Source organism: Siphateles boraxobius, unplaced genomic scaffold (genome assembly GCF_051911475.1).
Source record: "Siphateles boraxobius isolate OS27281-9 unplaced genomic scaffold, OSU_SipBor_1 140, whole genome shotgun sequence".
Taxonomy (NCBI): Eukaryota; Metazoa; Chordata; class Actinopteri; order Cypriniformes; family Leuciscidae; genus Siphateles; species Siphateles boraxobius.
This window is the reverse complement of record NW_027508745.1, coordinates 493,392-513,166: the sequence shown is the minus strand read 5'-3', so window position 1 is coordinate 513,166 and position 19,775 is coordinate 493,392. Positions and strand designations below refer to the sequence as shown.

Genomic DNA, 19,775 nt, shown 5'->3' with positions numbered 1-19,775 from the left:
AACTCCTGATATTAGCGAAGAAAGCCTAATTTCAGATATAAATCGAGCATAAGCCTTCTCTGACGAAGAAATCTCAGATTAGCCGCGCGCATAAATGGTACCAGAACTAATTAACCTGATATGGACGAAGAAATCTCCATTTTCAGCATTTTTGAATGTGATCTGAGCGATGTTCCTCAATCACCGATTAAGGCCTTATTATGCGTTACGTCATTGTATTCATATTAAACCGCTGAAGCGCTCATATGAAACAATCGCGTCGAATTAGTGGTATAAATTCTAGCTTAGCTAACTAGTAATTTGCCATTGTCTGTGAAAGAACGGTGCTGTTTTGATTTGTTAAAAAGAGTCACTCACACGCAACGTCGTGTCTAAGCGAGAGACTCAGTGCAAACTGTCAGCACAGCTCGATCGCTGCTCCGAACGATCTGTGTTGTTGGTTGGCATTGCGTCCGGAACGCGAGCAGGCGTTCCTATCTAGTTTTTCTGACAACAGCACCAATCTCACAGACCCTCGTGTAAACAAGCTACGGTTGTAGCCAATAGCTCCCTCAATCCTAACTTACACGCATGACTTACAAGTAAAACCCTATACCTCGAGTGATAGTTTTAGCACCGCCTAAAAACTTAGACACGTTAGAGCGTAAAGTGTAACCTTAAACCAAAGACTATAGATTTTGCGTGATTTGAACTGAGTGATTTGAACACGAGTAATGAGAGTCAAAGCTCTTCGAGGCTTTGAATCAAAGGAGTCAACTGAGTCACAAATGACTCTTTGTTTGAAGCGCCCTCGCTGGCGACCCCTGCTGGTCAAAACAGTGGAAGTGTAGCGGAAACTCAAATCAACGGAACACCTTTTACAAACCAATCGCAAAGGTTTTATCAAAAGGTGTAATCAGGTAATGGCAATCCGCGAGCTACCTAATATCGTTTAATATGAGGTGTCTTTCAAGGCATAATATCTTAGTAAACCGTAGGGCTCGTTTTATGAAAGCTTGACTTGAAAGTCAATCAGACCCTTTATCAAATGCGTCATTAAATGTGTACGAATCTATAAAGTGATACGAGATCACATAGAGACCAGATACACAATGGTTCACGAACCGTTGAAATTTAAAACAATTTCGAAACAGCTATGACGCGTAACGAAGCCCAGTTTAATAAAATCACGTGACCTTAGCAGTGATACACTCCGAATGATTTGAGACGAATGATTCACCCTGGTGTCAGAGCTTCACGAAGCACGTCTCATAAGAGGGTTAAACCACCCTCTTCTCTCTCTCTTTCTCTCTCTCGACCCCTTCCTCTTGGTTCCACTTTCAGATTGAAACCCAGATACTTTGGGTTTTTATTTGTGTTTCTTTTATTTTTACTTAAATCTACCCCTATTTTATTTTGTGTATTTACACCTGTTGAGCCTGGATAGTCCTATTCAGTTAAATTGAATTTAATTAAATTGGGAATTTAATTAAATCAATTTGCTTAGTCAAGTTCCCCTCTAGTTACCAGAGCTATGAGAACACAATGTTTACATACATTTTTTTATTTTTTTTAATTTTTTTTCAATTTAGTTATTTACGTTTGTTTCAGCCTGAATTCTTATATTCAGCTAAAGAAAAAAAGAAGGGCTTAACTAAATTTGAAATTTAATTAAATTACTTGATACGCTTCCCTTTCCTTTTAGTTTTCTTAGAGCTATAAGGACGTTCTAACTTTACCTTTACCTTATTTTAGATCACTAGTCACTATCCTCATCTTCTCTCTCTCTATAGGATTACAATATCTAGCGACTGTTGTTTCCATAGCGAGTTACACAGGTCATTAATATCCTACTTTCTGTCTGTGTTTTACCCATCCTCACTCCTTAGCACCAAGCTAAGTACATGAAGTACGGCTAAACACAAACGCACAGTAGGCCCCAGACAGAACTGGAAACACTTCCCATTGTTTCTTCTTCTTCTTTTGGACCTTGAGATGTCTGATGTGTCCCTGGTAGCTTAGTCTAACAGCAGCATAACCCATAAGTGACTCCTGTTTACCTATGTCTCCTAGCTAAACCTAAATAGGTAAAACACTCCTTTCTTCCTCTTCTTTTCTGGTTTCATCCCATTGTTTTATTTTGGTTTTGCTCTATCTGTTACTCTCGTAGCACAACATGTGAGAAGAACCATCAGCATTTTTGAGTAATAGGTTATGACATGTAAGAGCCCAGTCATCAGTCGATGCTGCTTAAAGCACGTCAACTAAGATACTCAAAACTTTTTTTTTTGTGTTGTGTGTGCTCACCAACACTAAATTTTAGCTGCTCCACATAGCCATTCTCCCACACAGATAGCTCACCACCTCTGTAGAAACTTGCATTTGCCTTTGCCATTTCTCTCTCCTGTTCCCACAAGTGTGCCAGTAGGCCTCAGACACCCAGCCCTGCCACCAGGACCACCTGAAGACCCGGCAGAGCAGTGTCATGGACATCCTTCAGCCTGAAGCAGGCAACGACCTGCCACGGCAGAGGAAGGAACAGTTGGGCAACAACGAAAGCAGATGTCCGACACCCAGCCTGAGCCACCAAGAGCTGACCAGCATTATCTTCTCCTTGGCCATGCTCCCGCAGGCCTCAAACAGGAGGTAAATGAACTAACGCTGCCAGCCACAGGACTCCACAGAGAACGAACCCTGCTCAACGGGAGAAGGCACAGGACAGATGCAAGGACCCTGACAGAGCAGAGCAACTGAAAGAGATCATCAGTTTTCAGGCGGACGACAGCTCTGAGCACCTGCAAACCGACGGGTAAAGAACTGTTTCACTCAAAGAACTTAAAGAAATGGTTGAACTCAAAGAGAGCTAAAGCCATCAATGTGCAGCGGAAGTCCGAACACTGACTTAGCGATGCTGTAACATTATTGACGCACTCCATGTGGTCCAAAGAGAGCTGCAACAGTCCAACCCACTGCAAATGGACCACACAAGAAAGATGGACCCTGCTGACCTTCACATTAGCAGCGTAAGCTTCCCCAGCCCTGCACAAAGGGGGGGAGGAGCCAAAGCCCTCGGCTTAACACTTCACCAGACAGTGTCCTGAGAGCCCCTGCAGCTGCAGGAGGAAAAGGTAACTCAGACAATCCCTGAAATGGCACATGAAGTGACACTCAACAATCTCAAGTGAAAGGTCAGAGACATCCCTGCCAATCCACGAGACATTGATTTTCACCTGCAGTCTGCACCTGCAGCCGGTGTGGCACACCGAGACAGACTCCATCTGATCTAGACACATCCAGCCCAGCTGGGCCCTGCCCAAACACCAAGCAGGACAGACCTAGAAGGGCCTGTGCTACCACCACCGACTCCGAACGAGTTTTCTGTGGAACTTACAACGAACCTGTGACGGAGGAGGACACCAGCTTCAAGAAACTTTTCCTCCAAAACCAGTTAGTCACCATATTTTCACCTGCCCCCACGCAATGCCCACTCAACGATGCGTGACCTGATGCAGAAGGCCTCTAACACAGAAGCCCTCCCCAGAAAAGGTTCCTAAGACCCCATTGATTCTGAACTGCAAAGCCAGAAGGCACAAAGCATGAAAACAATGCAAGACTCTGCTAAAAAGTCCCTGGTCAACATAGGACATAAAACTTTTAAAGTAGATGAAAATGTGTGCTCAAAGAACAGCAAGACTCTGCATTAGTAAAAGTAGAATTTTACTGATATAAAGAAAATCTTGAATGGACGTGTAAGCCTCACCTGCCAACAGACTATGCACGACTCTTTTGAAACAAACATTTGCTACATGCTGGTTGAATTGGCACTGCTACACATTAGTTTCCATGACAATGAAGGGTTACAGGAAACACTAGCTCCAAATAGGGCATACCTTGACGCCATAGTGTAGGAAAACCACCTGAGTTTTAAACTACTGTTAACCTACAGGCGTGCATTTGACCATTGCGGTCCAACTGGAACACAACATGCGATACGCATTTTGATCACTGGTTGCTGGCTTGTCTAAATTCAGATAAAACGATAGCGGGAATTGACATCTCTACTGTAAGTGAAAGAGTCTTAGATTTCCAACTGGTATCAGTAAGTTCAGCATTAAAGCGTAAGTCTGTTTGACAAAGGAATCTCATCTCAGCAGCTTGTAAACTGTACCGATATCTATCCTGCTTTGGTTAAAGAAATCCAAATTGCAGTATTGCTAAACCTGTTTCTGAAAAAGAAAGCTCAGGACAGTGTTATATATACGTAGACCTGGGTGATGCTCCCCTTTCTACAATGTAAAGGCCTTACAAATTATTGTTAGATTGATGTAATTCACCTAAATTTTTAGCTGCATCCACAAGCAGAGAGCTACCTAGTGATCAAAACTGTTCACTCGCTGAAAAGTCAGCATTTATGCATGAGAGGGACGTAACTATATAGGCTTAGACAAGCTTTGACTTACAGCAAATCTATTTCCTTACTCTGTAAACAAATAGAATAAGTTGTGTAAAGTAAAGAGAAGAGTTCCATGAGTAAAATTAGCAAATGCCAAAACACATTAGCATTTTACTGAATGTAACATCAAGTTCTTGAAAGACTTAAAGTATAGGCGCCCCCTTTTAAACCGTTTAAACATTCATAACTCAGTAAAATGTGTAGACATTCTTCAGGTACTGTTGAATTGTTCTGACATGCACTGGTTCCCATGACAACGGCTTGTCACAGGAAGTGCTAACTCGTGACGTCATTTTGTAAACAAACCAGCCTAGGTGGCTAAGCTAACTTAACCTAGCGTCCATCCAGCTTAGGCTAAGCTAAGCTAACCTAGCATCAATCCAGCTTAGGCTAAGTTACATAATAACTTCTACAGTTAGCGGTTAGCATCATTTACTTGAAGCCTTAATTACAGCTTTTATGTATACAGCGCAAAGTATTCTAAAATACTTTCTTTAACCCCATTTAGGGTTTCTAATTTTTCTCTTTCCTTACTTTCAATTCTTCTCAGCTGAATTTCACCTTCACTAGTTTAGGCATAGTCCTTGCTGAGCGCTGTAGGCTAAATTTGCAGATGCCCTGTCAATTAAACCCAAGTTTAATTACATGTAAGCTGTGTAGCTAGAGAAGAATTCTTATAGTTATGAGAATTTTCATCAGCATGTTGACTAAACCTTTGGAGGGACACACACGGTGTGGTCTTAAACACGCAACAGCTGTGACCCACTATGGAGTGTTGGTCCAGGCAAATCTAAAGGTTAGTCACTAGTGCTATTGATTACTCTCAATTTCAGATCATTCCGGCTGTTTTGATCACTTAAGTCCTTTTTATTTTTTATTTTACTTCGATAATAATAGCAGTCAGCTATTCACTTGTCTATACTGTCATGTATATGATTTATTTCCATTTCTTCTCTTGTTCAAATGTGGTTCCATTTCCCATAGGGCCCAGAAAGGAACCAGAGACACCTTTATTTGTGATTTTGTTTATTTTCAACAAGTGCACTAATTTTTATGACCCTGCAACACAAGTAACTTCAACGATTACTAGGGCATAACTATAGTCCTGAGGATTGATAATAAGCATAATTTGAATAGGAAAGCTGTCCTTTTTCCTCCTATTCTTCACTTCGTCAAGCCGTAGTGAACCACCAGTTAAGTCCAGAGAAATATTTTAGTCATAAGAACCATCTTAAGTCATTTATTTCATCTCGGCTATGCCCTTTCCAGGAAATACTCTCGGAACCACACAAGTCTTAGCCTCCTAACATTCACAGCTAAGATGATAAGGATACAATACACACTTCACTAGCTAGCTACACATGAAATACCTAGCTTTATGCTACATATCTAGCGAACCCATTAAACCGTGGCTCTGAACTTTCTAGGGTCATCCATTAGTCTCTCACCACAGGTGTGCCAAAATGTTGCAGATCCTCTGCTTAACCTGACCTTAACCGGTTAGGAGAACGAAAAGACTGACAAGCCATCGCGAGGAACACTGTTCCACCCATGGCTGCTGACATCCGACCCATGACCCAAGCCAGAGTTACAGCCACACCGGGGTGATCAAGATTCTCATCTCCTTACCCCACCTTATGGGTATAAAACAGAAGGTAAACAACCTCACATAATAGATCACAGCGTCCCACAAGGAGCGGACCTGTGCCCAAAGCCTTACAGACCAGCTAGACACTGAGGTTCGAACCAGATTCAATGCAGCTGGACTGAGCATGCCCAGGACCAGCACAGAACTGTCACCATGGCAACAACCCAGGTACCAGCCAAGCCCCTTGGAGAAGCCATGGAGGACAGCACCCTCAACCTGCAAACACCACAGGAAGACCACGGCTGTCAACGACAGCATCCTCTTCCATACCCTTCACACAGGTGTCAATCTGAGTTTCCGCAAGGACAGCTGGACGCACCTGCCTCAGAGTTACTGGAGCCGCTGACACATGCAAAATAGCTCCCTGCACAGGACTCACCCGAGGAGTCCTGTAAGGTACAAGCTTCCGACTCCTTGCCCACCCCAGCTTAGGCAAGCTTGCGTCGGCACCACCATAAGGACAGAACAACACTTCAATCCTTCAGACCTCTCGTGACTGAGAGGCTAACAACAACCTTCTGACCTCCGGCCACCAGCACCATGTCAGCTTGAAAACCTCTCTATGCAACATAGAGGCCTAACCACTTCCTGCAACCACAAGGAAACACCTGCCCCAAAACTAATGAACTTCAGAATGTCCCAACACCTGCTGCCTCAGCACCTGCTGCAGAGACCTGGACTTGGCTACTGTCCACATCACCAGCCGTGGAACGACCACCGCTCCAGAAGACACGAGCAACCAGAGGCCACCATGGCCTTCCAGCCTTCTATGACAAGTGTGTGTCCGATATCTCTGCACTTCCAACTTCGCTCATGGTTGTCCTTGAGGGGGGACAACAACGATCGAGAGGGGGGATCTGTAGGGTATGGACCAATCAGACACATACTATTTATTCATTATATACAAAGGTTTATGAAACTCCTCACACAGCCCAAATGAACAAACACAAGTGAAAGAAACAGTGTCATGTTACAGGGCATGATAAGGAGATTTTACGACCTCGGAGGAATGTGGCCACATACTCAAGAGAGAGACTATGAAACAGAAACCCTCTTTAAAACAGACTTTGCTGCGTTAATCATAGACTAACTGATCTATAAATGAACATGCATAAAACTGTGAAAGAAACAGTGTAAATGGTTTACTGTCTCGTGTACTATTAGGTATATATTATGGTATGTATCCTGGTATACAACCAACTAACGATCAATGTAACCTCACCTGTATAATGCCTCCTACCTAAATAATCCTCATTTAATGACTCACACTTTGATGTACATCACCTTCTTCTAGAATGCAGTGTGGATGTGTTATAGCTATTTTAGCATTAATGAAGGTATAATCATATTATGGGACAAAGACCATAAATCAACTAAGAGCCGCTTCCCCTCTCGGACATGTCACCTTACTCATAGGTCCATTCAAACCTTAGGGGTTGGTTCTTTCTCAGGGTATATCAGAGGCAGGCAACAGTGACCGCCCTCTCTTAGTTTTTTCATCCAGCCGCAACACTGTTCTGGTGAGACTGGGGAGCCCCCTCCCCCTCCACGGGGGCCCCAGGGCCCAGCAGGCCTCGATTCCAACCAGATCCGGCCTCATGGAAAAGAGAGAAGACTCTCTCACAAAGAACCAAGGACAATCTCAGGAGTTTTGGAACAAAGACTCCAACCAACAAAGACTCCAACCAACAACGACTCCAATCACCCATCCTTCTGACTTCCTCACTTCTCCTGGGTGCTCGGCGTGGCCTCAACAGAGTCCCAGGCCTTCACCAAACCAGTCATGCGTTCCTGGTGAAAGAGAACGCTCAACCAACTTCCACTTGACACTGCCGGAACCATCAACGACTCCAATTTTCAACAACTTCAAGAATTGTTCCCATTACAAATGCAAGTATTCAATTCAATGAAATGTGAAAATGAAATTCTGATGGTTCTTCTCATAGACCCTCTTCCGGTTTCCAATTTCATCCTATCACTAACCTATTTATGTATTCATGTGTGTATGTTGTTTAGTTTATTTATATTCATATAAATATCTATATTTAGAGTTAATAAAACTTGTACATAATATGTATTTGGTTCTGTTTTGTTTGCAATACAAGTCACTTTACGATCACGGTTTTTGCTACTGGCTCAAAGTACTGTACAGGCGAAGAAATAATTATTCTTCGGTGGCCATGGAAGATACCCTTTATTAGAATAAATTAATAATCAAAATAGTTCGTTGGAAGAACTGATTAATTGATTGTAATATTAATTCAGCCACATCAAGTTAATCCAATTAACTGACCCAAATATTTATAATTAATAATAACAAGATATTATTGATTATTAATATTTCCAAAAAGCTGAGTTCCTTACACTGTCTAACACTTGATGGCTGCTCTGTCAAGTCCTCGTCGTCGGTTAGGAACCTGGGTGTGCTCTTTGATACCAATCTTTCATTTGAAAGTGACGTGTCTAGTATCTGTAAAACTGTTTTTTTCATCTTAAAAATATATCTAAATTACGTCATATGCTCACAATGAAAAATGCAGAACTATTGGTTCATGCGTTCATGACATCAAGGCTAGATTATTGTAATGCTCTACTGGGTGGTTGCCCTGCACGTTTAATGCATAAACTACAGCTGGTCCAAAATGCAGCCGCATCTTACCAGAACCAGGAAGTATGACCATATTAGCCCGGTTCTGTCAACACTGCATTGGCTCCCTATTAAACATTGTATACATTTTTAAATATTGCTGATTACTTACAAAGCACTAAATGGTTTAACTCCCCAGAACTTGAGCGAGCTCTTAATACATTTTAGTCCTTCACGTCTATTGCGATCTCAAAATTCTGGCCAGTTGATAATACCTAGAATATCAAAATCGACTGCTGGTGGTAGATCATTCTCCTATTCAGCACCAACACTTTGGAACAATCTTCCTAACATTGTCCAGGAAGCAGACAGTCTGTCAGTTCAAATCTAGACTAAAAACTCTTTGGCTTAGCATACACATAACACATTATAGACTTCTATAATTCAATGTTAGGCTGCATAGTTTAGATCAGCCGGAACCGGGAACACTTCCCATAAATACTTATGTACTTGGTACATCATAAGAAGGATGGCGTGTACGCTAATATTTCTCTCTGTGTTTATCCCGAGGTTTTCTGCAGTCCGCCGGATCCAGGCCATATCTGGATCTGATGAAGGACCTGCGTCTGGACACGACGACAACGCAGTCCTGAAGTGTCAACTAGTCTCTCACTTGTGAAGGCCTTCTTCCCTTTGCCTCTGTGCTGATAAAACGTTTTCTGGAAAAATTCCAATTCACGTGGCTACGTGGAAGCGATACCAAATTCTCAGAGCCACCAATCACAGGTTTATCAAATGAGTGGCCGGATCGCATTAAAGGTTTTCTGTTAGAATGGTGTCGTGTTAGCGGCCCCTAAGTTAATAACTAATGATCGTTGTGACAGAAGTGAGTCAATCAAAACTAACTTTAGCTGGACAATAACCTTATTCTAGAGCTGCTGTAAAGCCAAAACAATCTCTGTTACTTTAATTTCCTATTATCACTGTAAAGCTGCTTTGAAACAGTCCATATTGTTAAAAGCGCTATATGAAGGTGACTTGACTTGACAATGGCGTCCACTATCCAGTGAGACAACCTTTGCTTGGAGAGAGCCTTTCCCTTCAGCTTCCCACCAAAACAGACAAAGAGCTGGTCTGAGGTCCTGAAACACTGTGTTCTGTCTACATAAGCACGGAGGGTGCGTACTGGACAGAGCAGTGGCAAGGCTGGGTTTGCCTCCTCTGAGGGCAGCACTTGCAGGCTCACCCCCTGATCCCTGAAAGGAGTGGTGGGAACCTTGGGCACGTATCCTGGCTGGGGTCTCATGATCACGTGAGAGTTAGCCGGCCCGAATTCCAGGCACGCTTTGTCAACCAAAAATGCCTTCAGGTCCCCTACCCTCTTGATGGACGCCAAAGCGACCAGGAGCGCTGTCTTCATAGACAGGAACCTAAGCTCCACTGATCGCAATGGCTCAAAGGGAGCTCTCTGCAGGGCAGATAAGACCACTGCGAGATCCAAAGAGGGTATAAGAGGAGAGCAAGGAGGATTTAGTCGTCGTGGGTGCCAGAGGGTGCCCCGTCTCTGAGAAAGGAGGTCATTGAGTGATTGGCCAGGGAGGGGCTGTCGCGAGGAGCACCAGTTCGGAGAACCAAGTCCGGGTGGGCCAATGAGGCATAACCAAAGGGACCTGCTCCTCATCCTCCCTGATCTTGCACAGGATCTATCTGGGTAGGCAAACAGATCTACCTGTGTGTCACCGAAGTGTTCCCAAATCAGCTGAACAGACTGGGGTTGGAGTCTCCATTCCCCGGGATGTGGCAAAATCGTGAGAGTTCGTCGGCTGCACGATTCAGCTCTCCCGGAATGTAAATGGCTCGAAGTGACCTCAGATGCTTCTGACTCCATAAGAGTAGATGGTGGGCAAGTTGCGACATACAGCGGGAGCACAGACCAACAGACCACCTTGTTGGTTGATGTACGCTACTGTCGCCGTGCTGTCTGAACGGACAGGTACGTGTTGGTCCTTGAGTAACGTTCGAAAACGGTGTAGAGCCAAACGTAATGCCAGCAACTCGTGGCAATTGACATGCCAAAGGTGCTGGGGTCCTGTCCAGGAGTCAACGGCAGCATGTCCATAATGTCAGTAACATGCCTGTACACTCATTCTAAGGGCACTCCGGTCCGTAGAAAGCAGAGGTTCGACCACGGGGTGAAGGTCTGATGGTAGGCCAGAGTAACTGGTACTCGGAGCGTGCCTGGTTACCATGCCCATCTCTGGAATCAATCGCGAAGCCAGTGCTGAAACAGTCTCATTTGAAGCAGTCCGAGTGGCGTGGCAGCTGCTGCGGATGCCATATGCCACAGGAGCCTCTGAAATAACTTCAGTGGAACCACACTCTTACCCTCGATTTGTCTGAGGCAAGTCAGCAGTGACTGCGCGCGCTCACTCGTAAGCTGCGCGCATATGGCGATCATGTCGATTCCCATACCGAGAAAAGAGATCCCTGCACGGGGCAGACTTTACTCTTTTTCCAGTTGACCCAAAGATCCCAAATGGGCGAGGTGCCGGAGCACCATTTCCCTGTGTTAGCAAACCTAGTCTCGAGAGTGAGCTAAAATCAGCCAGTCGTCGAGATAGTTCAGGATGCGAACCCTGTGTTGCCAGAGTGGCACAAGGGCTGCCTCGACGACTTTCGTAAAGACGCGAAAGGAAAGGGCTAACCTGAATGGGAGAACCGTGTACTGGTATACCTGCCCCTCGAAAGCAAACCGTAGAAGCGGTCTGTGTCCGAGGAAGAAAGACATGAAAGTACGCGTCCTTCAGGTCGATCGTTGCAAACCAACGCAACGGAAGAACACATTTGAAAATGCGTTTTGCTGTCAACATCTTGAATGGAAGCCTGAAGGGTTCGGTTCAAGATGTGCAGGTCCAGGATTGGACGGTTTTCTTGGGCACAATGAAGTAGGGGCTGTAGAAACCGGACTTCATTTCGGCTGGAGGGATGGTCTGGATCGCACCCTTCACTCTTCGCCGCACGGATGACAGGGGCATTGCCACCCACCATGGTATAGCGGATTCACCAGAAGCGGGAAGGAGACCGTGCGAACTGAATCGCATAGCCGAGCCTGATGCTTCTCGTGAGCCAGCGGGACAGTCTTAAAGAAATCGCCTCTGCACTGATGCAATGTTGCAGTTCGTGAAATAAAGTTGATTCATTCTACAAGTGATGATAGAACATTGGTGATGACACCTGCAGTTAACAAGCAGAATCACTGAAGATAAGAGGAACAACAAGAACAGGTTAAAAGGGGAAGAGATGTAGCCTAGAAATCTAGACGCACCCTAGCGGCAGCAAAAATTATTTTGCAGCAAAGTGTGGTCTAGCAACTCTCCGTTGGCATTCGAGCTGGAAAAACCAAACTCTGGTCAGGCCAATCACATCGTGTATAGAGTTGGTGGGCGGGCATAACATAATGACGACAGAGTTGTGACGGTTCCGCGTGATTTCCATAGGTGATTTCCCTGCTACTTGAAAACAAAGAAGATGCTGCTGGCGAACAGCGGTCTATCGAATCGGCTTTGGCCGCGACTCTGGATGACTTTCGGAGTTTTGACGACCGGATACGGCAAAAGTTTAATATAGGCCTATCAACTAGCTCCACTGGTGGAAAAACGCATGGGACTCACTCAGCCACAGGTGTTCGTTGCTCTAGTTGGTAGTAGCGCTGTCCTATTGCGTGCAGAGGGAATTTGAAAAACAACTGTTTAACCCGCCCCTCGGATTGAGGTATGCCAATTGTGAGTTCCCAGACCTAACATCATGATGTAGGTCTGGCTTGCCAGGCTAGAAGAGATGAGCAGAAACACAACAACTACAACTGACTTACAGCCACACAGCCTTAAATGAAATCAACTGGAAATAAAATCAATATCTCACCAGAGGAACACCAAACACTGTTGTATTACAAATTTATTAAATGTCTAATTAAGGTTCAACAGTATTTTAACTGAGAAAATTCACACAAGTGTTTACCATTTGGAGGCATAGATGATGACAATAACCTTTTGTTACTTCTCAAGAACAGCTGGGCTTTGTTTCTCTATGATAATGCAGGTCTGAGGAATCTCCGGGAACAGGCTTTTATTTACCTGCTTTGTTTCTCTATGATAATGCAGGTCTGAGGAATCTCAGAGAACAGGCTTTTATTTACCTGCTTTGTTTCAGAGGCTCTGAGTTACACTTGTCATGCTGATCTCCATCTTTATGTAAATCCCTCCCCCTTGAAAGGTATAAAACACTGTGTTTTAGCTATTGAGTTTAGACTTGACGACTGCAGCTACTGACAGCTCGTGTTTTCAATAAAGAATCCTGCTGAAGATACAACCAAGTCTCCTGGTCTTCGCTTCTGAGTTTCCTACACAGCATTACCATATTCACTTATTACAAACCAGTTTGGCTTCATTTATTTCATATGATACATGTACAAAGGTTGTTGTTGTCTGTTTAAAGGTGTTATTTAATCACCATTATGGTGATTAGTATTCCATTTAGTTGAGCACTTGGCCATTGACTTTGGTTGAATAAATTCTCTTTCAGCAATTGTTGAAAGTGCATGCTCATTTCAACAACATGTCATGCTCCTGGCTGCACTGACATACATTTTACTATATGCACTTTGAAAAAGTCTTTAAAAACAGCAACTTTCAGTTTTAAACTTTCATTATCAAGTTTTTATTAACTGTCCCATTGAAAGCGCTCTTCTCATAACCCCTGCGATTGTTGTGATTCCCGTGTCATGTCCCATGTTTAGCAGTTCCCCGTTATGATTAATGTCTATTAGTCTTCCCAGTTGTCTCTGATTAACCACTCCCCTTTTTATATTGTTTAGCTTGTTTGCCTGTGTATTTAAGCCCCGTGTCTAGTTCAGTCTTTGTGAGTTCTTAATGTTGTATGTTGATTGTCCTATGCCTGAGTCTGTTTCTGCATTTGTTAAGTTTGAGTTTATTTAATAAACACTGCTGCACATGCGATCCTGCTTCAGCTAGTGGTGGGCAGATCGAGGCTTCGTGAAACAGTTGAATCAAATGTGCCATATTGTGCAGAGGCTTCGAAACAATCCGACACCCGTCTCCACGGTGACCCCTAGTGGTCAGAACAGTGTAAATGCAACAAAAACCCAGGCCACCTTTTACAATCTATTGCAAATTTTTTACTGAAAGTAAAATCTTTCAAATGCAATTATCTAATCATCTAATAAGATCTTTTATCAATTGTCAGGGTTTGTTTTGTTTGTCCTATGAATGGCTCAGCTAAACAGGCCAATAAGACTATTAACTACCTCATTTTAATTATACTAATTATACTAATTATAATAATGTCTACAAATGTATAAAACTGATCAGAGATATTGGTAAAACCCACAGACACTTGTTCATTGGTTCTCAGTGACTCTCTCTGGGTTGACAGAGATCATCACTCCCAGTGGTGAACCATTGAAATTGGTGTTTTGAAACAGTTATGACATAATGAAGCCTCATTTACTGAAATCACGTGACTCTAGCAGTTTGATACACGCTCCGAACCATTGATTTGGAACAAAAGATTCGTAAAGGCTTCGAAGCTTCATGAAGCAGTGTTTTGAAATTGCCATCACTAGCTTCAGCCACATCATTACAGCTATTGAACAAACTGCTAATGATTATGCTTTTTTTAGGCTTTTATTCTTTAAATGTTTTTATATGCAATGTACACAAGTTCATTTTAACTGATTTGAAGTTTGAAGATTTGATCCTTTGAAACAGGAGACCATTAATGCTTTGAAACGTTTTACCAGTTTACTAGTGATTGATTAATAATGTAGTCATTAAAGATTTCAGTTCTACTTTCAGGAGAGGGAGCAAAAGAAATTACGAAGTTATAATAATATTATAACTTATTACACATTCATTAAATCATATGTTTTAACCTTAAATTGTTTTTCCTTTACATCATTAATGTATTAAATATAGATATATGCAAGAAAAAACAATGTTTGTCCCCAAAACACTGCTTGCATACAGAATGCTGGCCTACTCACACTCAACTCTGCAAGACCATGCTGGTGAACGAGCTTCACCAGCTCTGTTTTGCTTGAGAACAGAATATGCTGGTTCACCAGCTAGACCGGCTCTATGCCAATTTTTTTTAAGGAGGGTTCCTGGTTTCCTCTTCTTTTTTAAAAACATAATCATATATTTGTCTTGTTTCAGGTGATTTCAGCCCAGCAGCTGCCTAAACCTGACAAAGAGAAGCTCAGTTCCATCGTGGACCCTCTTGTATGGGTGCAGACTTATGGGGCTCCCATAGACAACAACACAAAGAAGACGCACCGCATTGACAATAATGGTACTTTAGAATTTTTTTGACATTTATTAATTATACACCAATGAGCCAAAACTTTATTGCCTAACATACTGTTGGTCCTCTGTGTGCTGCCAAAACGGCGCCGACCCGCTAAGGCATGGACTCAACAAGACCCCTGAATGTGTCCTGTGGTATCTGGTACCATGTTAGAAGCAGATCCTTCAGGTCCTGTAGGTTGCGAGGTGGAGTCGCCGTGGATCGAACTTGTTGGTCCAGCACATTCCACAGATGCTCAATTGGTTTGAGATCTGGGGAATTTAGAGGCAGGTGGCATATTACGGAAAGATATAACTTTAGAATCCTATCTTATGTGTTTGGCAACCATGGCAATTTCAGTTAGAACCCCATTTAGAACAAAATCTATAACAAAATTACATTTCTTAAGTGCATAATCTTATTTTAACTACAGATAGGAAAAAGGTAATACAGAAGCATCCTAACCCCACAAAAAAATCCAAAAAAGCATCTTAACTTTAGTGTCCTAACTTCAAATTTATTTGAAAGCCAACTCTAAAAATCACATAACAATAGCTCTGTCTGAGAATGAAGTCACATTTATTAATGATACAAGATGATGACTCCCATGAAATATACTAATAGGCTTTGCCTTTTCTACAAAGCTTATCAAAACTTCTCTTTTGGCTGCACTTAATTTGAAGCACACCGATTTAGTTTCTCCATTCTCTAGCACTTACTTCAAAGCAGCTGTTTGCGCGTTGTTGGTTGCTTGGTGTTACGTCTCCGGATGGTTAGAGATATAAGGAAGACGTACATAATAAAATTTAAACACTTTCCTACAGTTTTGATCTCTGGGGAGTATTGTGGGCGAATTAATCAATGACAGCAAGTTACTGCAAACAGGTGGTTCGCTTTATTATCAATACACACAATGAATAATTGGAAACAAACAAATCAACTTATTTACAGCTATATACAACTTAGGAAAAATAATAATAATAATAAAATGATATTAAAGATAAGCCACAGAGAGAAAGAAAATGAGCGGTGCTAAACAAACAAAATAACAAAACCAAAACACTCAATTACTAATCCCTACTCTCTAAACTCACTGAAAACAAAACAGAAAATAACTAAAACTTCAATAACTAACCAAACAAAAGTTACATATAGTTGCACACGCTCCTTCCCTAGTGTGTCTAACAATGGTACTTCTACATGTATGTACAATGTAGGTCACGTGACGTACTTCCATTTTCTCTTCTCTCCGGGCTGGCGTAGTTTGAGATCAGGTAAGACAATCCTCAGTGAGCAAACACACTCCTACTAGGAAAACAAGCAAGCGAACCACCACAAAGTCAGTACTTCTCAGTAGTGATGTTACGTATGACACTGAAGCTTCGATGTGCGTTTTGCGAAAGCGAAGCAATTTCTATTGAAGCCCAGTGTTTGGGGTGTGTATTGGTTTCCCAGAGGTCACGTGATAGATGACAAACGAAGCCTCACTTTCTGTCCAATCACGTGCGCGTTTCGCTTTGGGTGTCAGAAGGCTCGAAGGTCCTTGTTGGCTCAGTCTGGTTGTTGGGTTTGTGAGGAGACTAGAGTGCTGTACTTTTAAAGTTTATCAATACATTACATTTAAATAACCAAAACTACTTATTATTTTTTTGTTATTGTTGTGTAATTTTGTTTTTGTAAGATCGTTGCACTTTTGGTGTTTTTCTTTTTAGGTAATTTGGTGTTGGTATTTAGGTGTTTGGTGAAGGGTTTGTATTTACAGCAATGGCAACAGCCAAAAAAAGGAAGACTTCCCCTAACTGGGAATATTTTGAGTTTATGGCTTCCAATGAATGCATTTCTAAAAAAGAAGAAGAAAAAATAAATATTTATTTATTTATTATTATTTTATTTTTTATCATTGTATTGTATAGTATGTAGTCACTCCCAAAAAAAAAATAATGTATCCTCACACTTCTGAGGTGGAAACCTTTGTCTTCTGTTGGACAGTGCAGTAGACCAGCGCACACAAGCTCAAATGACACTTCTGATGCGATCCTATAAGTGGATAAATACTAGGGGTGTAAATCGGAGCCTACATGACGATTCGATACGATACCGATTTCTTAAGCCGACGATTATTGGATTCGATTATTTTCGATACTTCAGAATTCCCCGCGATACGATTCGATTCGATACGATTCAATAATCGATATTTTTACATGATATCTGTTAAGTTTCAAATAAATCAACAAAAATGTTTATAATTTGCCTTTTATAGAGAATACAGGAACAGTATTCTATTCACATAATGTGTATGTTGTCCTCAATGCACTGCAAATAGAACAGCAAATATAGCAGTTACTGCATACAGTTCAAAACTTGATTCTATCGAATCCTGGTGCGTTGCGTTCCGTGCATCTTACCTCATCGCAAACGTGCATGATAGAAAACAGAACGCGGGTCAATCTATTGTTTTATTTTTATTTTTTATTTGTTGCTAGTATGCACAACTGAGTGAACAATACCGGTTTACTGTGTTTCGCATCTGGCTTTTTGCTGATTGCAAACGCAGGAGACAGTGGATTTCCATTAATGTGTTGCCCTGAGTCCACGCGCTATGTGTGTACGAATACACTGCAGACTCACTCTCGCTTTTATCCAAGGTAAATTATCAACACTATCATCCCTTACATGTGTCATATTTAACTAAATACATCATAATCAGCTAAAAAGCATGCGCTGGTCACTTACTTCCTGAACAAGTGCGCACCCGAGTCCGTGATGCTTTCACATTCACGCGAGCCGCGGCACGGTACGAGTGCAACCGAACCTAAGCGCAGGTTCATTTTTGGGCATGTGAAATAACGTCTCGGTTACGTATGTAACCCTCATTCCCTGAGTAGGGAACGGAGACGTTACGTCGGATGACGACGAATGGGGGTTTCGCTTAGAACACCTATCGACTTCGAGTATTACAAAACGAGCCAATGGCGATGAAATGCCATGGGTCTGCGGAATTTGCATAGCGTATCTCCAGCCCACCGCGTGGGTATAAAGGAGGACGCCGGCAACATGCAGGTATGTCTTCGCTGAGGAGCCGAGACTGAACTCAGGCGTCTGCCCAGCGGTACAGCGGAAGTGGCAGGGAGACGTAACGTCTCCGTTCCCTACTCAGGGAACGAGGGTTACATACGTAACCGAGACGTTCCCTTTCGTAGTCACTCCGAGTTACGTCGGATGACGACGAATGGGGGTCCCCGTGAAATCACGCCACCTTCACAGCTGTCTTCCAGTGCCCTGCGAAAGTCTGATCCCCCTGTCTTGATACTGGCACAGACGAAGGAGTCCTACTTAACACAGGAATACCAAGGTACACTGGGAAGCATATCTCAGAGGAGATATGCCGCAGCATGCCTACCCGTAGGGAGGACTTGAGATACACATATGGCCGGAGGGCTACATATGGAGGAACACTGGAGTGACCAGCCCGAGGGGTGGCAACTTTCAACTCCAGGAGGGCAAGATGGCTTGCCAAGGGAAAGACACATGCTCAAGGAGGCTTACAGTGGAAATACACATGTGGGGGTTACTCAGGGAGGAACCATGCACACGGAGGCACCTAGCCGACGCCCAGGCAATAGACACTGGCGCCAGCATCAACAGTGCAGGAGGAACTCAGGGCTTCAAAGAGGAAGGCTCACCAGAGGAATAATCGCACGTATCCAGTGGAGTGGAATGGCGAGCAAGCGAAGACACCTGAGCGGGTCCAGCACGAGAGGACACAGGCTCCACTCGGAGATTATAGAATCTGGCGAATGTGTTGGGTGTCGCCCAGCCTGCAGCTCTACAAATGTCTGCCAGCGAGGCGCCATGTGCTAGAGCCCAAGAGGAAGCCACACTCCGAGTGGAGTGGGCTGTCACACCAAGGGGGCACGGTCGGCCTTGCTGTTGGTAAGCCAAAGCAATGGCTTCCACTATCCAGTGAGACAACCTCTGCTTTGAGAGAGCCTTTCCCTTCAGTCTCCCACCATAACAGACAAAGAGCTGGTCTGAGGTCCTGAAACACTGCGTTCTGTCTACGTAAGCGCGGAGAGCGCGTACTGGACAGAGCAGTGCCAAGGCTGGGTCTGCCTCCTCCCGGGGCAGCGCTTGCAGGTCCACCACCTGGTCCCGGAAGGGAGTGGTGGGAACCTTGGGCACATATCCAGGCCGGGGTCTCAGGATCACGTGAGAGTGACCGGGCCCGAATTCCAGGCACGCTTCGTCAACGGAGAATGCGTGCAGGTCCCCTACCCTCTTGATGGAGGCCAATGCAACCAGGAGCGCTGTCTTCATAGACAGGAACTTAAGCTCAACTGGTTGCAGAGGCTCAAAGGGAGCCCTCTGCAGGGCATTTAAGACCACTGAGAGGTCCCAAGAGGGAACGAGAGGAGGGCGAGGAGGATTCAGTCTCCTCGCTCCTCTCAGGAACCTGACGATCAGGTCGTGCTTCCCCAGAGACTTACCTTGAACTGCTTCGTGATATGCGGCGATAGCGGCCACATACACCTTCAGGGTGGAGGGAGGCAGCCTTCGCTCCAACCCATCTTGCAGGAAGGAAAGCACGACAGAGATCGAGCATCTCCTGGGGTCTTCTCGACGAGAAGAGCACCAGTTGACGAAGAGGTTCCACTTCAACGCATAGACATGTCTCGTGTACGATGCTCTAGCGGAAGTGATGGTAGCCGCCACCGCTGGTGGCAGGGTACTCAAACCTGCCTCGT

At 43.7% G+C, this 19,775-nt stretch overlaps 1 protein-coding gene across 3 annotated transcripts in view; it reads left to right on the top strand.

Annotated features, from left to right (window-relative positions):
* LOC143738232 (1-phosphatidylinositol 4,5-bisphosphate phosphodiesterase delta-3-A-like) overlaps nucleotides 1-19,775 on the top strand; it is a 79,536-nt gene that overhangs the window by 43,097 nt on the left and 16,664 nt on the right. For all 3 annotated transcript variants that reach the window (XM_077230254.1, XM_077230256.1, XM_077230253.1), the window contains one exon: nucleotides 14,901-15,036. In XM_077230254.1, the coding sequence (XP_077086369.1) occupies nucleotides 14,901-15,036 (136 nt within the window). The remainder of the gene's footprint in view (nucleotides 1-14,900; nucleotides 15,037-19,775) is intronic.